General features: G+C 40.3%; 1 protein-coding gene and 1 long non-coding RNA gene across 2 annotated transcripts; one reads left to right on the top strand and one right to left on the bottom strand.

The window, feature by feature from the left end:
• Positions 1-10319: 10319 nt before the first annotated feature.
• Positions 10320-10814, bottom strand: LOC122011644. The gene is made up of 3 exons (XR_006119996.1): positions 10794-10814; positions 10667-10721; positions 10320-10334 (listed from the first exon to the last, which is right to left on the bottom strand). It is a non-coding gene; the product is annotated as an uncharacterized LOC122011644 (long non-coding RNA).
• A 7077-nt stretch (positions 10815-17891) lies between these two features.
• LOC122005666 (calsequestrin-2-like) lies at positions 17892-18509 on the top strand. Its single transcript, XM_042560787.1, has one exon. It carries the CDS (start codon positions 17892-17894, stop codon positions 18507-18509), a length of 618 nt encoding a protein of 205 aa, XP_042416721.1.
• The last annotated feature ends 631 nt before the right edge of the window (positions 18510-19140 follow it).

The raw sequence follows: 19140 nt of genomic DNA, 5'->3' as shown, positions 1-19140 counted from the left end.
TAGAAAAATTAATTGACAGGATAATACAACCAATAACATAATGTAAACACTTACACTCTACATTCAACATAGATAGAATCATCATGATACTACCAACAATGCACCTGGCACACGTGCACACACAACATAGGTATGATCGACATAATCATCCAATTAGTACACACCAAACACACTCATAGCATAGGTATAAATCAGTGTAATACCTCCAACAATACCTACCGAACCCGTGTGCATATATCAACATAGGTATAATCAACAATATACCTCAACAACACTCACATGACATATGTACACCTATGCCAAGAGTATAATCAACGTAATGCTTCCAACAAATCATCATCGACACGAGTATACTCTCAAAACAATCATATAATAAATGAGATACCTCAAATATTACACCCAACACATCTGCACATATCACAACTCAGATTAGATCGATAAGATACATCCAATAAAACATTCAAACATATGTGCACATTCCACAACATAGTTTTTAATTGACAAATACCTCCAATAAACAATCAGACATGTATGTCTAACCACTCGGGTATAATCTACTAGAAACCCACAATAATCATATGTATAAAGGTATACGACCCAAAAGATAAAGTCAGAATTCAAGAACATCAAGACACTCTCATTTTTTATCCTCAAAAATATCAGCCCACATAATATCAGATGAATCAGTCTCTACTTCCCATGAGAGCAAGTTAACATTCAAAACATCAAATCATTATTTATCCACATAGTCCAATATCAGAGGAAGCAAATATCAATTTTATCATCCTGTTAACTAATCACAACTAACCAGATTTATTAAAATCTCATAGGCACTCTAAACCATAAACTCTCTAGCACCCAATTTATAATCTGATCACCAACTATAATCATCAAACCTGTGAATATCATACACGACACTCACTATGTTACTATCAACGACAACCCAAATAATAGATCATCACAATAATTATCCACTAATAGATCATCCAAACAAATATCTAGTAATAGATCATCAGACAACCACATAACATTTACTCTCATAAATCATTAGAAATCAACACATCACAATATCTGATCTTACAATATTCCTCAACCTCAAATCATTCTCAACAATGATCAAAACTGATAACTCCCCAAATGACCAATTTTCATCGTATCGGATATCCTAATATCCAAAAGATATGAGTATAAAAACTCTACTGGGTAAGTCCACAGGAATATATAGGTATGATCCATTACCCAGCTAACAATAGCAGAGGCTGATATGTGCCTCCATCTCCTAATAGTAGTAACAGAAGCTAAAACTACTGATTGTATGATATGAAAAATTACCAGAGACTATAATCTTTGATCTCTATTAGGGTCGACCATGATCAGTGGCTAACCCATCACATGTAATATGTCTACAACAACCAGACAGGTAATAAAGATAAAGTGCTAATAGATGTCATAACTATCATAAAATAAACATCATACCTATTTGTCGTATGGAGATGTTCCATCGCTGTCCAGTCCCCAACTTCTGACCTCAAAATTCCGAACGAGAAAATCGCCGGAAATCCATAAAAATCCGAAACGGAAGTCCGAAACATAACCATAACGGAAATCCGTACAAACCGAAATAGACATCCAAAAATCCAGAACACCAAAATCAGGTATCCATAACCTACTCTGATACCAATAAATTGGTATCAGATAGTCTCGAAAATCCAAAATACAAAAATCCAACAAGTATCGCCAAACTTGGCGCTCTGATACCAAGTAAATAAATTGGTATCAGGTTATCCCAAACATCAAAAATATGAAAACAAAAGATCGTATACCTGTGCTATGATACCACTAAATTGTCACGCCCCAGAGGAGTCCCTGTCCGAGAAAATTTCGACAGCATCTCCCCTGTACGGTGGACAATCTGAAACTTTCTACAAGCACTAAATACCTCAGCCACATGCGGCTGGAATAATAACAACAAAATAAACCATCACCACGCAGTTTATATAAGTAAACAGAAAGATAATACCCTGACTCGAAATCCACCCTACTCCACTACACTCGTAAAGCTCAAATCCGACGAACTCACCTCTTCTGCCGTCCAGGCAGGCATGTAGTAGAATAAAATCCAAATCCAAATCCATCGCAATAATAAAATCCATACAATATCCATAAGCAGAATAATCCAAAACATAACATGTTCAAAACAGTCTAGAACATAAAAGAAACCAAAGAAAACCAAACATATCTTCGAGGTCTGCAGGGACCAGCACTACGTGCAGTGAGGACTAGCGACTGGAACTCCCTCCGGACAGCATCAACCTGAAAATAACAACAATGGAGGCGGGGTGAGTCCAACACTCAGCAGGTACAATTGATATGCAAAGTAAAGAAATAACACCTAGCACTAATCATGCGTACAGTCTCCTGAGAAGAAGATAAAAGAATCTGTAGTAACCATACTAACCAGGACCCGGTATAAGGACAAACAGTCCGAAAGGTATAGAAGACCTGTATGCATGTCAAACATAGGTATCCAAACAATATGCAGCATATAAATGCAACAATCACAATCACAAACAATAAATGCATCATGCATATGATGCCAATGTCATGGTCACCCCTGACGCCAGTCAGCCAACTCACAACATAAGTGGGACCAAGTGGGTAGGGCTGTGACGACCGTGCACTCAGCAACACTACTCCTGATGAGTGATCGAGTGGACGGGATGCTGTCGGAGTACATACATATGTTGGTGCAATATCCCTTAGGTCAAGGTTGACTGGTTTGACCAAGCTTGAGTCTTGGTCATAGTTTCGATGTTTGACAATACATGTAGACACATGGACAATGCAGGTGCAGTTGTTCATATGGGGAGATTCTGATCAGGGACTAATCAGTGTGAATGAAGAAGAGTCAAGTAGGTATACCTGACTGGATGGAAATCCTGGTGAGTGAAGCCAGGTGAAAGTCCTAGTGAGTGAAGCTAGGCAGATGGAAATCCTGGTGAGTGAAGCCAGGTGAAAGTCCTAGTGAGTGAAGCTAGGCAGTATGAAAATCCTGGTGAGTGAAGCCAGGTGAAAGACCTAGTGAGTGAAGCTAGGCAGATTGAAAACCCTAGTGAGTGAAGCTAGGTGAAAGTCCAAGTAGGTCAAGAGAGTGACCGAATACTTGGCATGAAAGAAAAGTCCAAGTGGGTCAAAGGGATTGACCGGACACTTGGTGAGGGAGTCCTAGCAGGTCAAGGGAGTGACTAGACGCTAGGCATGACGTACCAACAGGTTAAGTTTGACCGGATGTTGGTTTGGGAGGTTTGGGACTTGGTTTTGGGCAAAAACCAAGCTCTGGATCGATCAGTGGATCGATCCAGACCTTTCCCAGCGAACAGAAAGCCTCTGGATCGATCAGTGGATCGATCCATAGGTCCCAATCGATCAGTGGATCGATTGGGACGCTGCTGCTTCGCGCGATAAGCGCTGGATCGATCCGTGGATCGATCCAGGCGTTTTTCCAGAGCACAGAGGCGCTCTGGATCGATCCAAAGCCTCCCTGATCGATTGGGAATAATCGAATCGATTGGGATCCGACCGTTGCGTCGTATTTGAGCCGCAGGCGAGCGTTGTCTTCGGTAATGACTTCACAGATTCATTTCAGATCTTCACCAGCTCCTCCACAACTCTTCTCAAGCTCGAGATTGCTAGTTCTTGAAGGTTCTTGTAGGCTCTTCCAAGTCAAGAGGCGGATCAAAGCAAGAAGAAGAAACTAGGGTTAGGGTTTGTGCACTCATTGTAAGCTTGTAAGCTTGTATTTCTTTACTACCCTTTCTTCTTCTTGTATTGAGTCTTGTAGGGCTTCTCCGCCCTTGGTAGTTACCATAAAGGAGAGTTTCATTAGTGGAGGGTGCGTGCGTTGTGTGGATCCTTGGATTAGTCACCTCCCTTGGAGGTGGATACCAAGTAAAATCCAAGTGTTAGCGTGTTTGTATTTGTTTCTTTGTATTTCCGCTGCACATCCTTGAAGAAACAAGCAATGCCGAGCAACGAGCACGCGAAGAGCTATTCACCCCCCCTCTAGCTACTTTTCGGTCCTAACAAGTGGTATCAGAGCGAGGCCGCTCTTCACCGGAATCATCGCCGGAAGGGTCAAGCATAACAAGAAGAGCTAGAGGGTGAAGAAGTTGAAGCAAATTCATCAAAAGTCAAAGATTTCAAGAAGCTCAACTTCAAGATGCAATTCCAAGATGGACTTGGATTTGACACAAGGGTGGCTCCACCGTACACATCCACAAGCTTCGATTCTTGGAAATCAAGAATCGAAAATTTTCTTATGATGGAGATAGAGCAATGGTTTGCTCTAATGGAAGGCTTCAAAGCTCCAACAAACTCCAAGGGCAAGCTTCTCAAGAAAAGCAAATGGAGCTTGGAGCAAATTCAAAGAAGCGAGGCAAATGATAAAGTGACCAAGCTTTTGGTCAACTTATTGCCTAGCCACATTTTGGCTCAAATCGAAGAATTCAACGATGCCAAGGAGCTTTGGAGCAAATTGGCAACAATCCATGAAGAACCCTCCACTGTGCCGAATCAAGAGGAATCCAAAGAGGGAGACTCATTGGAGCGAAATCAAGAGGAGGACTCCGAGGTTGAGAGATGCTCAACCTCCGAAGAAGAAGTCCAAGAAGAAGCTTCATCTTCAAGGGAGTGCAATGAAGAGAACAAGGAGGGAGCATACTCCTTGTTCCATGTACAAGATGATGAAGCCTCCACCTCTAGGATTGAGGGGGAGCAATCCTTGGTGACACCGGATCAAGAAGAAGGAGAAGCCTCTACATCCGGGTCAAGAGACAAAGAGGAGGAAGAAGATTCTACCTCCACAAGTCAAGCAAAATCAAATGGAGGAGAATCAAGGTCCGATCAAGAGGAAGCTTCTACCTCCGGATCCAAAGGAAAAGATGTCACCCCTACAAGCAAAGGTATAAATGTTTCAATTAATAATAAAAATCATATTATATGCTTTGAATGTAGGGAACATGAGCACTACAAGAGCAAGTGTCCTAAATTGGCCAAGAAGAAGGGCCAAGTGGCACAAAAGGGCAAGGTAAAGCCAAAGGAGACCATCCCCAATACAAAGAAGAGCAAGGAGCATATTATATGCTTCTCTTGCAATCAAAAGGGACATTACCGAAGTCAATGCCCCAAGGGGAAGAAGATGGTCAAGGCTCAAGGAGGAAGCTCAATTCAAGGGGGAGCCCCTCAGGTAAAAAGAAAGGTAACTTTCATTGAGCCTATTCCCTTGCATAATGGTAAAAAGCATGATAGTTCAAATTTTTATCATTTTAATGCAATTTACCATAAGAATAGAAAGCATGAGGGCATTAAGGAAAAGCATGTGGCCCTACATGCCAAGACTACCCAACCTAAGGTTAGGAAGGTAGATAGACATTTGGGCAAAAACACTAAGGATAATAGATACAAGCCCAAGAATAAAAATGCTCATGGATCAAATGAAAAATCAAATACTAAGGACTCAGTAAGGGAAAATCAAGTCTTGAGGTCAAGACTTGATAAATTAGAAAAGACCCTAAAAAGATTGGAAAATATCCTATTAGGGCAAAATGAGCATAACCTAGGTTTAGGGGTGCAAAAGCCATCCAATGACCATAGAGGTTTGGGATACAAACCCAAAGCTAAAAAGGATGTGCCTAGTTATCATAGGGTTCCATATAGTTATGGAACAAACCCTAAGTCTAGAGGTCAAGTCAAGGATACAAGGGAAGATATCCCTAGAAGTATCTTTGCAACCAAAGTGACTAAGACTTCTAAGAAGTCTAAGAAAGTCACCAACAAGGTCACAAGGGAGGCTATCCCTAGAGTTGACCTAGAAAAGGTGACCAAGGCTTCTAAGAAGCCAAACAAGGTCACTAGGAAGGTATCTAGGGAAGTTATCCCTAGTGAATACCTAGAGCATCCAAGGAGCACCAATAGGTGTTGGGTTCCTAGGAGCATTTTCTCTATCCCATAAATGGGTTAGAGAGTGTCAACTCTAAGTGAAAGGGTAGTTAACCCAATCATGAAGAAATTGACACTCAAGGAGCATTTTCAAGGTTTTTGTTAACCTTTGAAAATGAAATTGAATTATTATTTACTCCTTGAAAGAGTAAAATGTGCCTAATGGTGAAAAATTGATTTTATCTTAAAATGGCATAAATTGGGAAAACCTAGAGAAATACCAAGTTGGGATTTTGGTATTCTCTTAGAAATTTAAGGCAATCCGGACCTTGATTTATGTGATTATTCTTGAGGAAAAATGGAATATGCCAACATTTGAGGATATGCTTAATTTTTAAGTGGCATAAACAAATCAAGAGAAATAGAAATGTCAATTTAGGTTTTGGCATTTCTTTGAAGCATTTAGGGCAATCTAGGTTTAACGTTTTAAGTTAAAACAAGTGGGGTTAGCTAAGTGGGTAAGGATACTTAGAAAGGTAATTTAGGTATATTTTATTTATGCTGAATCTTGCCATGATTGTTTGCCCATTATATGTCATGACATCATGTTCATTTTTGCACTCATACCTTATTATGAAAATACAAAAATACCATGTCATGTCATACATACATCATGTAATTATAGGAATCTTTCTTTTGAAAGTTATTTCATTTTGATGTATGCCATAGCATAATCATGCATTAAGTTTAATTCCTTGTAATTAAGGACAAATGACATTTAACAACACTTATTAACAAGTGACATCCTGGGTGGATGTCTAATATCTCTAAAATGCCTAGATAGATATGCATGATCCCTAGAATAGGGCTAAACCAAATTTTACATCTCACAAAGACCTATAAGATGACTTGTATGTGTTTTGTCCACAATAGATACAAGTGAGATGTTAGGATGATGAACAAAACTCAACATGTTGATTTAGTGCATTCTTTTGAGTTTTAGGTTCATCAAAACACATAGTTATATGTTTTCCCATCATTGGGAAAGCTAATGTACAAGTCATGTGCATTAAGCCCAAGGAACATGGTGGGATATTGGTTTTGAAAATGTTTTAAAATGATTTTGGAAAACATTGGTGACGGCTATCTTTTGATAGTAATCACCATTGAATAGTTAGACACAATCTTGAGGAAAAACACTAAAGTTTTTGCAAGTTTTCAAGTTTGTGTCAATATTTGAAAGTATGAAGTATTTTCATAGAAAACTATTTTTCCTTGATAGTATATGCCCTAAATAATGCCTACACGAAATTTCATGATTTTTGGATTTTTGTAGAATTTTCTAGGGGTTTCTGAAGTTGGCTGATTTTGAAATTCAGCTACTATCAGAGCTCCGATCGATCGATGGATCGATTGGAGTGCCTGAATCGATCCGTGGATCGATTCAGAAGGCAAGTCTCCCGCGAGCAGAAGCTCGCTGGATCGATCAGCCGATCGATCCAGGAAGTCTGAATCGATCAGTGGATCGATTCAGAAAGGTTCAATCGATTGGAACCCAACTCCAATCGATCCAAGTTGCTGATTTTGGCTGGGAAAGCTTATTTTCAGCATTTTGAACCTATTTTAGTGTAGGTAACCATTCCAAACCCCTAAAAATACATTTGTATACATAAAAAGGGTGTTTTCATGTGGAAAACAAGGATGGATTGGTTAAGGAAGGCTAAGTTGAAGTTTAGGTTGAGGTTTGTTTCAAATTTTGAATATTTGAACCTCAAAACTTCTAAAATTGGGTTTCCTAAAGTTTTTGGGATTCCAAGTCATTGTTGGTGCAATCACAGAAGTTACCACCATGTCTTTAGGGGGAGGGACTCTTTAAAGACATGAAAATTATTTTTCATGAACCTTGGAAGGTGGTCAACCTTCCGTTAAGAACATGCTCAAGGTTGAGCGTTTGAACTTTAATGGGGAGTGGATATCCTCATTGTTCAAGTGGCTTCAAGTGGATAATGCTCAAGGATGGACATTTGCCTACATTAGGGGAGAATGTAGGGTTTAGGTTAATGAAGGGTATGGGTCCTCCATTATCGTGTTGGTCACAACGAGTGAAGTTGTGAACAACGATGAGCAACTCTTCAGGAGGAGAGTTTTCAACAATGGGGCATTTGTTGAAGAGTGCCCAAAATTGAGGCACGGGTTAATGTGTGCTCAAAGATGGGTTGATGTGTGCCAATAGGGGGAGAATGTGTGGTTTAAGTTAGACCTTCATTACCTATGGGGGAGGTCATAGGGGGAGAATGAAGGGAACCAACATTCATACCTTGGCATGAATGGAGTTAAGGCTATAGGATTAGCTTAACTCAGAATGGTCCAAACTTAAAGGTATTGTCAAACATCAAAAAGGGGGAGATTGTTGGTGCAATATCCCTTAGGTCAAGGTTGACTGGTTTGACCAAGCTTGAGTCTTGGTCATAGTTTCGATGTTTGACAATACATGTAGACACATGGACAATGCAGGTGCAGTTGTTCATATGGGGAGATTCTGATCAGGGACTGATCAGTGTGAATGAAGAAGAGTCAAGTAGGTATACCTGACTGGATGGAAATCCTGGTGAGTGAAGCCAGGTGAAAGTCCTAGTGAGTGAAGCTAGGCAGATGGAAATCCTGGTGAGTGAAGCCAGGTGAAAGTCCTAGTGAGTGAAGCTAGGCAGTATGAAAATCTTGGTGAGTGAAGCCAGGTGAAAGACCTAGTGAGTGAAGCTAGGCAGATTGAAAACCCTAGTGAGTGAAGCTAGGTGAAAGTCCAAGTAGGTCAAGAGAGTGACCGGATACTTGGCATGAAAGAAAAGTCCAAGTGGGTCAAAGGGATTGACCGGACACTTGGTGAGGGAGTCCTAGCAGGTCAAGGGAGTGACTAGACGCTAGGCATGACGTACCAACAGGTTAAGTTTGACCGGATGTTGGTTTGGGAGGTTTGGGACTTGGTTTTGGGCAAAAAACAAGCTCTGGATCGATCAGTGGATCGATCCAGACCTTTCCCAGCGAACAGAAAGCCTCTGGATCGATCAGTGGATCGATCCATAGGTCCCAATCGATCAGTGGATCGATTGGGACGCTGCTGCTTCGCGCGATAAGCGCTGGATTGATCCGTGGATCGATCCAGGCATTTTTCCAGAGCACAGAGGCGCTCTGGATCGATCCAAAGCCTCCCCGATCGATTGGGAATAATCGAATCGATTGGGATCCGACCGTTGCGTCGTATTTGAGCCGCAGGCGAGCGTTGTCTTCGGCATCTCTTCACCGATTCATTTCAGATCTTCACCAGCTCCTCCACAACTCTTCTCAAGCTCGAGATCGCCAGTTCTTGAAGGTTCTTGGAGGCTCTTCCAAGTCAAGAGGCGGATCAAAGCAAGAAGAAGAAACTAGGGTTAGGGTTTGTGCACTCATTGTAAGCTTGTAAGCTTGTATTTCTTTACTACCCTTTCTTCTTCTTGTATTGAGTCTTGTAGGGCTTCTCCGCCCTTGGTAGTTACCATAAAGGAGAGTTTCATTAGTGGAGGGTGCGTGCGTTGTGTGGATCCTTGGATTAGTCACCTCCCTTGGAGGTGGATACCAAGTAAAATCCAAGTGTTAGCGTGTTTGTATTTGTTTCTTTGTATTTCCGCTGCACATCCTTGAAGAAACAAGCAACGCCGAGCAACGAGCACGCGAAGAGCTATTCACCCCCCCTCTAGCTACTTTTCGGTCCTAACAACATACTCCTACCCCAAGTCATAAATGAGGGAGCGCAATGCTCTCATCTCCCGGTACGCTATGACGGGGAGGAATCTCTAACGTGCTACACGCTGCGTCACACTACCCCTGAGCGGATCAACGGAGCACCGGAAGAGTCAAACTGATGTGCTACCACGCTGTGTCACGCTACCCATGAGCGTCACAACGGAGCACCGAACAGTGATGAAAACTGGCAAAGTGCTCGTCAATAATGGAGCAATCTATCGCACAGCATGCGATCATGCAAATGGTGCATGTCACTAAGCATGGTAATATACTAAACCAACCTCTGGACATATATCAATGGGCACCATAGTGAATAAATCATATCAAGATATACTGATCAATAAGGTATCAAACCTAGGTCCTGAACATGTGAAACATGGTTATATCACTACCCATGAGCATGATAGATCAGGTACAAGATCAATACGAGATGCAAACAAACAATCAATCAAACAGGTAACATGTATTGGGCAGTGATTAACCGAAACAAATAGGAAACACAATTAATGCAACACATTATTTTTATTACTAAGCATATCAAAGACAATAAGTCAAAAGTACCCGCCTCCGATAAGAAAAGTCCAAATCTGACTCCGAGATACTCGTCTCGCGTCAAAGTCCTGTGTAAACAAAAATACATTTACTTTTATTTAGCTAGAATACAAACAAACAACTAAGTAAATCCTAAATAGAAATTTAGGGATAAACCCTAAACCATTTCCCTCGACCTTTCTAACGGTTAATTAGGGTTAATTACCTTAACCCCAAACAACCTTTTTGATAAAAATCCAAAAACCTAAATCCATATAACCTAATTATTCTACACAACCTAATGATGAATAAATTATCAATAGGTATCAAGATCATACCTAAACATGGATTAATCCAATATATTCCTAATCCAATACATGAATCTAACTCATCAACATGTAACAATTACTCTACTTCTTACCTTGATTCAAAGCCACTGGTTTATACTGAAATCCAAGAGTTGCTGGAATTCTTCACTGTTCGGATTTGATGAAATCAAGATCGACAGCAAATCAAGCAACAAATTCTAATCAACCACAGAAGTTTACCTCCAAGATCTGACTAGGGCATAGCTCTGAGTCGTCTTCGACACTGTCGAGCAAAACTCACACAGGACTCGACAGTGTTGCTCCTGTCCAAACTAACCTGTGCAGAGGTAGCAGTGGACCAAGGCTAGGGCACGGAAGCAAGCAATCTCCAGCGATGGTCGGCTCTGTTTACTCCTGTCCGGACCCAATCCTGAGCAAAGACACACCGGCGAGACGGTCAGCGTCAGCGCTGTGCCGAGACGCGACAGAGAGGAAGAAGGGCACAGAGGAGTCGGGCTCGCGGTGTGCAGCGGGGAGGAACGGTGGTGGTGGCTAGGGCACGACTCGGCGTCGGTAGGCAGAGATCAGGCTCGGAGAAGAGGAGGCAGTAGCGTCGCGGCACAGAGGAGGTCGGCGGCTTGATCGGCACTGCTCGGGCTTTGGCCGGTGGTAAGAAGAAAGGAGATGGGTCGGCGGCGTCGCGAGCCCAAAGGGGAGGAGGAGTCGGCGCCAATTCAGAGTCAAGGAAGAAGAGGAAGCTTCGGCAGTGGCGAGAAGAAGCAAGAATAAGAAGTGGCCGAGGGGTTTTGTGCACTCGGGGAGGAGGAACCGCTCGTGCGGCCGGTTAGGGCACGGGGAGAAGGCGCGCAAGAGCTGCGACAGGGGAAGAGGGGAAACGGCGACGAAGAGAAGAAAATATAAAGAAAAAGAAAAAAAGAAAAAGAAAAAGAAAAGGAAAATAAAAATAAAATTTTTCCTCATTAAAACAGGGTAACCTATACAGGCTTTTTCGGGTCCTGTTTTTATCCACGTGAACTTATCCGTACGAGCTCCGAAAAATTCCTGAAAAATTTCCAAAAATTCCGAAAAATTCCCTTATTAATATTCGCCTATTTCCGGTATTTTACACAAAAGGTTCAACAAGTTTGAACCTTTTATTTTCAGGGTACAAGCAGCACAGGTTTTCTATCTTGAATACCCTACAAAGAGAAGAAGGCCCAGTGAATGGTTGTATGTTTGTCGAATGAAGCCTCGCTCGATTATAGAAATGCCGAATACCATTCAGGCTACTGATGCATTTCAGAATGACGAAGTTGAGAGACATTCAATTGATACACAACTTGAATCTACATCTCAATTACTTGTTGATATTGATAATGTCACTTATGAGGAGATAGATGATGGAGAGATGTCCAACAGTGAAGATGAATTGGTACTAACAGAGTCTAGCGATGAAGACTTGGAAACTATTAATGTTGATTAAATAGTTGCTAATGTAATGTCTGAATTGTACTTTTCTATATAATTTTGTATTGTGTTGCTAATATTAATGTTATGCATGTGTGTATATATATTTTTGTATTGTGATGTTAATGTTAATGTTATTACTAGTACATGCATGCTATGTTTTTGTGCAGATATATTATTATGGCTGAGCAGCAGACAGTAGCACCCCGTGACTACAAGGTTATTAGAGTTGTCGGAGATACGTATGTATTTTTGTTATGATTAATACAAGTTATTAGAGTTGTTGAAGACTTGTTATTATTCATATCTATTTTTTTTCCTTGCAGATTTGTTCCTGATGGCCACCGGGTAGCCTCTTATATCACTAGTAAGTTTAAAGAGCGAGTATGTGCTTCTGGTACTACATGGAGGCATGTAGATCAGGAGATGAAGACATTTTATTACAATGAATTCGTAGTAAGTAAAATTAATATATTTGGTATTCAATAATATATTTATTCTTTCGTATACTAAAATCTATACTTATAATTGCAGAAAAGGTATACATGGGAAGATGGTCAAGAAGAACAGTTTAAAGCTACATGGAATAGTTATTGTGCTAAACTATACAGAGACCTCATGTATTATATCAGGAAAAAGGGCACTATGCCAGCGTATATTTCGGAGACGATATGGAGTGCATGGGCGGCCACCTAGGCTGCAGAAAGATGGCGAGAAAATGCTGAAAAGGCTCGATCTAATAGGAATATAGAGCCAGGTGGCCCGAGCACTGGAATCGCTCGGCATACGTCAGGATCGAAATATATTGTTGAGCATGCTATGGATTTGGTAATTTAATTTAAAGCTATAATTTTTAACAATTTTTTATTTTATTATCACATTAATATGTATAATTATGTCTCAAAATATTTGTGTATGTAGGAGCATGATCTTGCTCGGCAGCCCACATGCATGGAGGTATTTCTGAAGACCCATAAGAAGAATGATGGGTCATTTGTCGATTCTCAATCTCAGGCCCTACACGTAAGATTATTAACTTTATTTCATTTGTTCATGCATTTCTATTTTGATTAATTTTAATAATTGTTATCAAATTAAATATTGATATATTATAATTTTGAACACAGGATCAAATGACAGAAAGAGTGGCTCAGGCCTCTCAGCCACCATAGGGGCTATCCACCGACGCGCTAAATGAGATATATTATGATGTTGTCGGTGGAAGGACAAAAAACTCCACCCTTTACGGCCTTGGCTCCCAGGCCAAAGTGCTATTTGATCGTTTGAGGACTCCTAGGGGCCGTGCTAGTTCCTCTTCTTCTAGTGAGGTGCAGTCATTAAGAAGCGAAAATCAAGAACTGCGCACTTAACTGAAGACAATGGATGAGAGGATGACTTCTATGGATGAGTGGAGGGCTGCTGAGGAGAAGAGGAGGACCGACCAGGAAACTCTCTTTGCCAGTATGGGAGAGATCGTGGCAAATTTCGCTCGCACCCAGACGCCAGATGGTCTTGAGTCCCAGGAGACTCAAGACCCATCAGACCGTGATGATTAGCTATGTTTCGAGGTTTGTTCAACTACTATTTAAATCTTTATTTATCGTACAAGTTACATGCATAATATATTTGATTGTTTTATTCTACTCTGCTCATTTCTAATATTTACATTAATATATGTTTCAGGCGTCAGGGTGTATATATTCAGCACGATCATCATCATCATCATCATCATCATCATCATCATTTTCTTTCTATCTAGGTATTTATTTTTTCAAATGTAAAATTCATTATACATCTATGTAACATTTCGAATTATAGATTGATATCAATCTCATCATAATTTATTGTATTTTACTTTTTGCAGGATTTTACACTATTAGTTGTCTTTGGAGTATTTGTTATCATGGTATGAATTTATACATTTGAGCACGGAAATATTTTGTTTATATTATGTTTATTTATATATGTTTTGTTAGAATATGTAAATTGTGATTGAGTTAGTTTATTTGTTAACTGTGATTGTATCTGTGATTAGGTTTAGTTTATTTGTAACTTGTGATTGTATTTGTGTCGATATTTGTGATTATATCTGTGATTGTGTTAGTTTATATTTGTATATGTGATTATAGCTGTGATTGTATTTGTGATTATAATTTGTATACATGGGGTGAATGGGAAACAAAAAGAACCTGGTAATTTTTTTTTGTTTTACTGACGGAATACTGACGGAATTACCGACGGAAAAGCCAATTCCGTCGGTATATTGCGATATGAAGATTTTAATCAGGCCCCCCCCCCCCCCCCCCCCGACGGAAATTATATTTCCGTCGGAAGAGTTTGGCGCCAGGTGTCCGCGTGTTTACTGACGGAAATAGATTTCTGTCGGTATCTACCGACGGAAATATTGCCTCCGTCGGGAAAATAGGTCCTGACGCATATTCTTTCGACAGATAAATATCCGTTGGTAATCTGTCGGTAAGGCCCATTACCGACGGAATACCGACGGATAATTCCGTCGGTATTGTTGGATATTTTTGTAGTGTGATGATGACACAAGTCCGGTGATGTTTCCATGAGGCGATGATAGCCTGAGAGGGAAGAGGAAGTGGCCGCTGGAGTGGACGCCCAAGGCGGAGTGGTTAGCGACTGGTGTGCGACCGGCAACCTACCGGCTCCATGGGTGGCGGCGGAAGAAAAAACCCAGCCGTCTCCCCCCTCGAAGTAATGAACAACACCTCATATAAATTCAAAACCCTAATAATAAAAAGGCTAAACTGTCCCTCCCTTCCTCCCTAATTACTCCTAGTTCAGCATCAAATGGGATACAGTGTAACGGAGGCATGTACTGGGAGAAAATTGCCATGAAAATCTTTTTAACCATGGAATAAAGTAATTTTGGTCATTCTTAATTTCTTTGTTTGTGTTTAGTTGTTCTCACTATTATGAAATTATTTTGTACTGCTTTACTTTGCAGATTTCATGAATGCCTACAAACACTAATTGAAAGAACTATAAAAAAAAAGAGTTTAATTATTGTATATACGTTATCAAAGATTATTGATGATACTTCTATTTGTTTGAGTTTGTTTTTTCTTTCTATTTTTAGGTCTACATGATGAATCAATGTTTGGACACCTAAAATTAAAACAGAGTTTCTTGCTAATCACTTGAGATAAAAAGTTGATGTATAAAATCATAACATATGGTTAATTCTTTAGGAAAGCTCGACAAAGTAGATGCCATAGAGGTTGATGGATTTATCTTCAGCTAAATCTCCTGTCAACATGGAACAAAATATTTGTTGAGATTTTTTTTTTTTTTTTTTATGTTTTAAAGTTTTTACACATTTAGTAAACTGATGTCCGTTAAGTGTTTTTAGGATATTAAATCTTATTACCGTTAAAATTCTTTAACTACAGCTGTCATTTTCTAATTATACGGAAGATAGGATACTGACTCCATTTGATCCGACACGTGACATTGACCTAGCTAGCCCCATATATATCGCAAACCCGCCGATCGATAACTCGATCATCCGTCACTTGTCTCAGAGCTTTCCACCGCTTCTTGCGTCTTCCTCTTCGTCTTCTTCATGGATCCTTTCGCTTGGAGCATCAACGCAGACAGCTCCGCCCCGTCGATGGTGATTCCCGGGTGGGAAGCCGACGCAGGCGGCGTTATTCTTAGCATTGAGGCGCGGGTGGTGTTACGGCTCTTGGCGGGTGACCAAGACATGATGCCGCCCCAATTGATCTCACACTTTTGCCGGCGGAGGATTTCTTCTTCCGACGACGTCGCCGCCGAGCACTCCCACTCCACCATCCTCCAGCCCTACTACCTCATCAACAATGAGCCCGTCTGGGAGGTGCAGACGCAGCGGATGCTCTACCGCGTCGCGGCGAATCACGTGCGCCCTGCCGATCTCGACCTTCTCGCTCAAGCTTTCCGCACATACACCTACGCGGTGCTCGACCTATTTCCGATCACGGATTTGGTCTGTATGGAGTTCTTCTCCGTCATTGGAATCCCCGACGCTCCTTCCTCTTCTGACAGCCACCTTCGCTATTTGATTCCTATGGAGACCTATGAATACTTTTTCGAGGACGACGACGATGTCGACGTCGTCCAGTTCGGCAGAGGGCCGTGGCGGGCTTCCGCAGAGGCGGTGGAGGGTCTTCGGATGGTGACTACGACGAGAGAAGATACCTCGTGTCCCATCTGTCTCGATGACTTGGAGGAGATGAGTCAGGTTCTGGCGATGCCTTGCGGCCATCCGTTTCACGAAGGGTGTCTGCTGGAGTGGCTGAAGCGTAGCAATTCTTGCCCCCTCTGCAGATTCTCACTTCCGGACCTTGAGTAGTCTCTGGATCTATTGCAATTGAGGAAAGAAATTTCTGATCAGTTCAACTATTTGTTGGTTCGATGATGATTGTTAGTTATGTTCTGCTTTAGATTACTATATGATTGTTGTTGTTTGTTTGATCGCCAAGACGGTCAATTTGATGATGTAAATGTCAACTATATTTTTTGATCGATTAGCAATTATATTTCTTGATCGATCAGTAAATTCTCAGTTATAATTTGATTCTATTTGGCAAACAGAAGAACATGGGTGATGATGTAAGAGCCAAGCCATTTTTTTAAATTTGATTTGATTTTTTTTTAAAAATAATTTATTATTTATTATTTTTTAGGTTTTAATTTTGCGCAAACAAATTAAAGTGATGAGCGAATACATTAAACTTATTATATTTAATATGATTTAGTCTGATAATAATTTTTCGTTCTATTATAAGGAATTAAAATAAATGATCTATTTTAAATGGAGTTAAATTGATATATTTTTTTAAAGATAAAAAAAAAATCAAAAATACATCCTAAATTACATAAATACTTTTTTTTTTGGAAAAAAATCAAAAGGATATTCAATTATATTATTTATCTTAAAAATATCCTTATTTCTAATATTATTATAACAATTATCATTAGTAAATTTATAAATTAGTTAAACTTGGAGTTTTGATTTGGTCTTCAAGTTAAATTTATAAATTAGTTTAATTGATGAAAAATTAATAATGTATTCTCATTTAAATCTAATCGTTTGAGTGTTTTAAAGCTCAAAAGAAAATACTTGACCTAATAAATTAACAATTGATTTTGTGGACTATATATACACACACACGATCATTTATTATATTCCATAGAAAAAAATACACAAATTCTAAATATGTCTATTTGACTTATTTATCCTATTTAATTTAATTACTTGTCATATAGTTTCCTATATTCGGTTACTGATAACATAATTATTTTGTTGACCAAACAAAAATCCGTAACTGAATTATCATGATTATGTAAAATTTCTCACAATCTAACCAATATATCTTATTTAATTTCGAAGTTGAAGTTGAAGTTGTTGAGGAATTATCAAAAAAATAGATGGAAGTAAAAAAAATTTATTTAAATAAATTGAGTTTAACGGTTTAATCGAAAATATTGTAGATTTATGGTTGCTTTATATATATAAGACCACCGGAAGACTCAATTTGCACCGGCTACTTCATGCATGTTCCATTACATGACCGTCAACATTGCTGCTTCTAAATAAGTCCTCCCGAAGGAACCTTCATTTCCGACGGCCACCGCCCCTGTAGTGGATGTTGTTTTGGTGGATCTTCTGTCACGCATAACCATCTCACCGAGCGTAGAACATACACATGCTCGGCAAGGTCGCCTGATTCCAGCGCCGTCAGCCCTGCCCCAATTATCCATCCACTTCTCTCTTCTGACGTATCCATCTCGAGAGCCCCCGAACGACCAAGTCAACGTCATCTTTCACAGATCATTCGACCTCCTCATGCAGGAGCAGGCATGGGAAGGGAAGCACGGGCGATGTTGGCGCAAGTGGCAGCCGATTACGTGGAGGCTGTTAACCTAGACTTTATCGCACAAGTATTCTGCTGGTACACCTCCTTCTCCATCCGCCGGGTACCCATGATGGATGTTGTTTCGATGGAGTTATCTTCCACCATTTTTGTCTGCACAAATTATTCGGCCACCATTAGCCTCCTGAACATCAGTGATAATGACGACGATGATGACTATGATGACGATGACAAGGACGACGATGATAAAGATGAGGACAATGACGATGATGATGATGAGGACGATGACGATGACGATGAGGACGACTACTTTGACTTAGTCGTCGACGATGACAACTTCGACTTAGTCGTGGACGATGACTATCGTACCTACTTCGACAGTGGTTCCAGGCCAGCATTTGCAACGGCGGTGGAGGGCCTCAAGATGGTCACGGCTGAGGAATCGGACTCTTGTTCCATATGTCTGGAGGATTTTGGGATGACGGCTCCAGTGTTGGCGATGCTTTGCGGCCATCTCTTTCATCCGGGATGTCTAAAGAAATGGCTGGAGCAGAGTTGTTCATGCCCTCTCTGCCGCTTCTCGCTTCCTCAAGAACAGTGGTAGCTTGACAGCTCAATGATCTGCAATTCCTCATCGTTCATTTATCTCATATTCATTCTTCCATTTGCTTTATTCTGCTTTAGACTCTAGATGCTCTGTTTAATTAGGGTTTCATGCGCTCCAATTATGATTAAGAGCATATTGATAGTTGGTACGGGGCAAATATTTTTTACTTCGTGATTAATTAGTAAATTCTTTGCAAAATATGATTTGTTGGATTTTACTCATGGTCATGCCAACCTACATTAATTTCCTGCTGTGGTTTCTTTTCTTCTTTTTGCATATAATTTATTTCAACTCGAATAACATGAAATTAGATTGAATGCTTCGCGCTTCGTAAGAAAGGGGTGGTGCACGTGCTTTGTCAATGGAAGATGAAATAATTGAATTAACATTGTAAAAAAAAAACCTTGTTTCAGAATAATTGGTAATACAAGATTACCGACAGAATTAATATTCCGTCAGGAATCTTGTAAATAATTAGAGCACTAATCTGTACACTTCCCCTCCTCGTGTGTGTGTCTGGCCTTTGACTATTCTCTCATTTCCAGTGATCTTCGGGTAAGTTCTCTCCTTTCCCATTCTTTTCTCCCCTTCCCGATCTCCGCCAGTCGCTAGCACCTAGCTGGTGGCT

Source organism: Zingiber officinale, chromosome 1A, assembly GCF_018446385.1.
Source record: "Zingiber officinale cultivar Zhangliang chromosome 1A, Zo_v1.1, whole genome shotgun sequence".
Taxonomy (NCBI): domain Eukaryota; kingdom Viridiplantae; phylum Streptophyta; class Magnoliopsida; order Zingiberales; family Zingiberaceae; genus Zingiber; species Zingiber officinale.
Note: the sequence above shows the minus strand (reverse complement) of the source record. Positions and strands in the feature narration are given on the sequence as shown.

What these genes read in the sequence shown, in the direction of transcription:
- LOC122005666 (XM_042560787.1), top strand. Translation starts at nt 17,892, where the DNA reads ATGGGAAGGGAAGCACGGGCGATGTTGGCGCAAGTGGCAGCCGATTAC.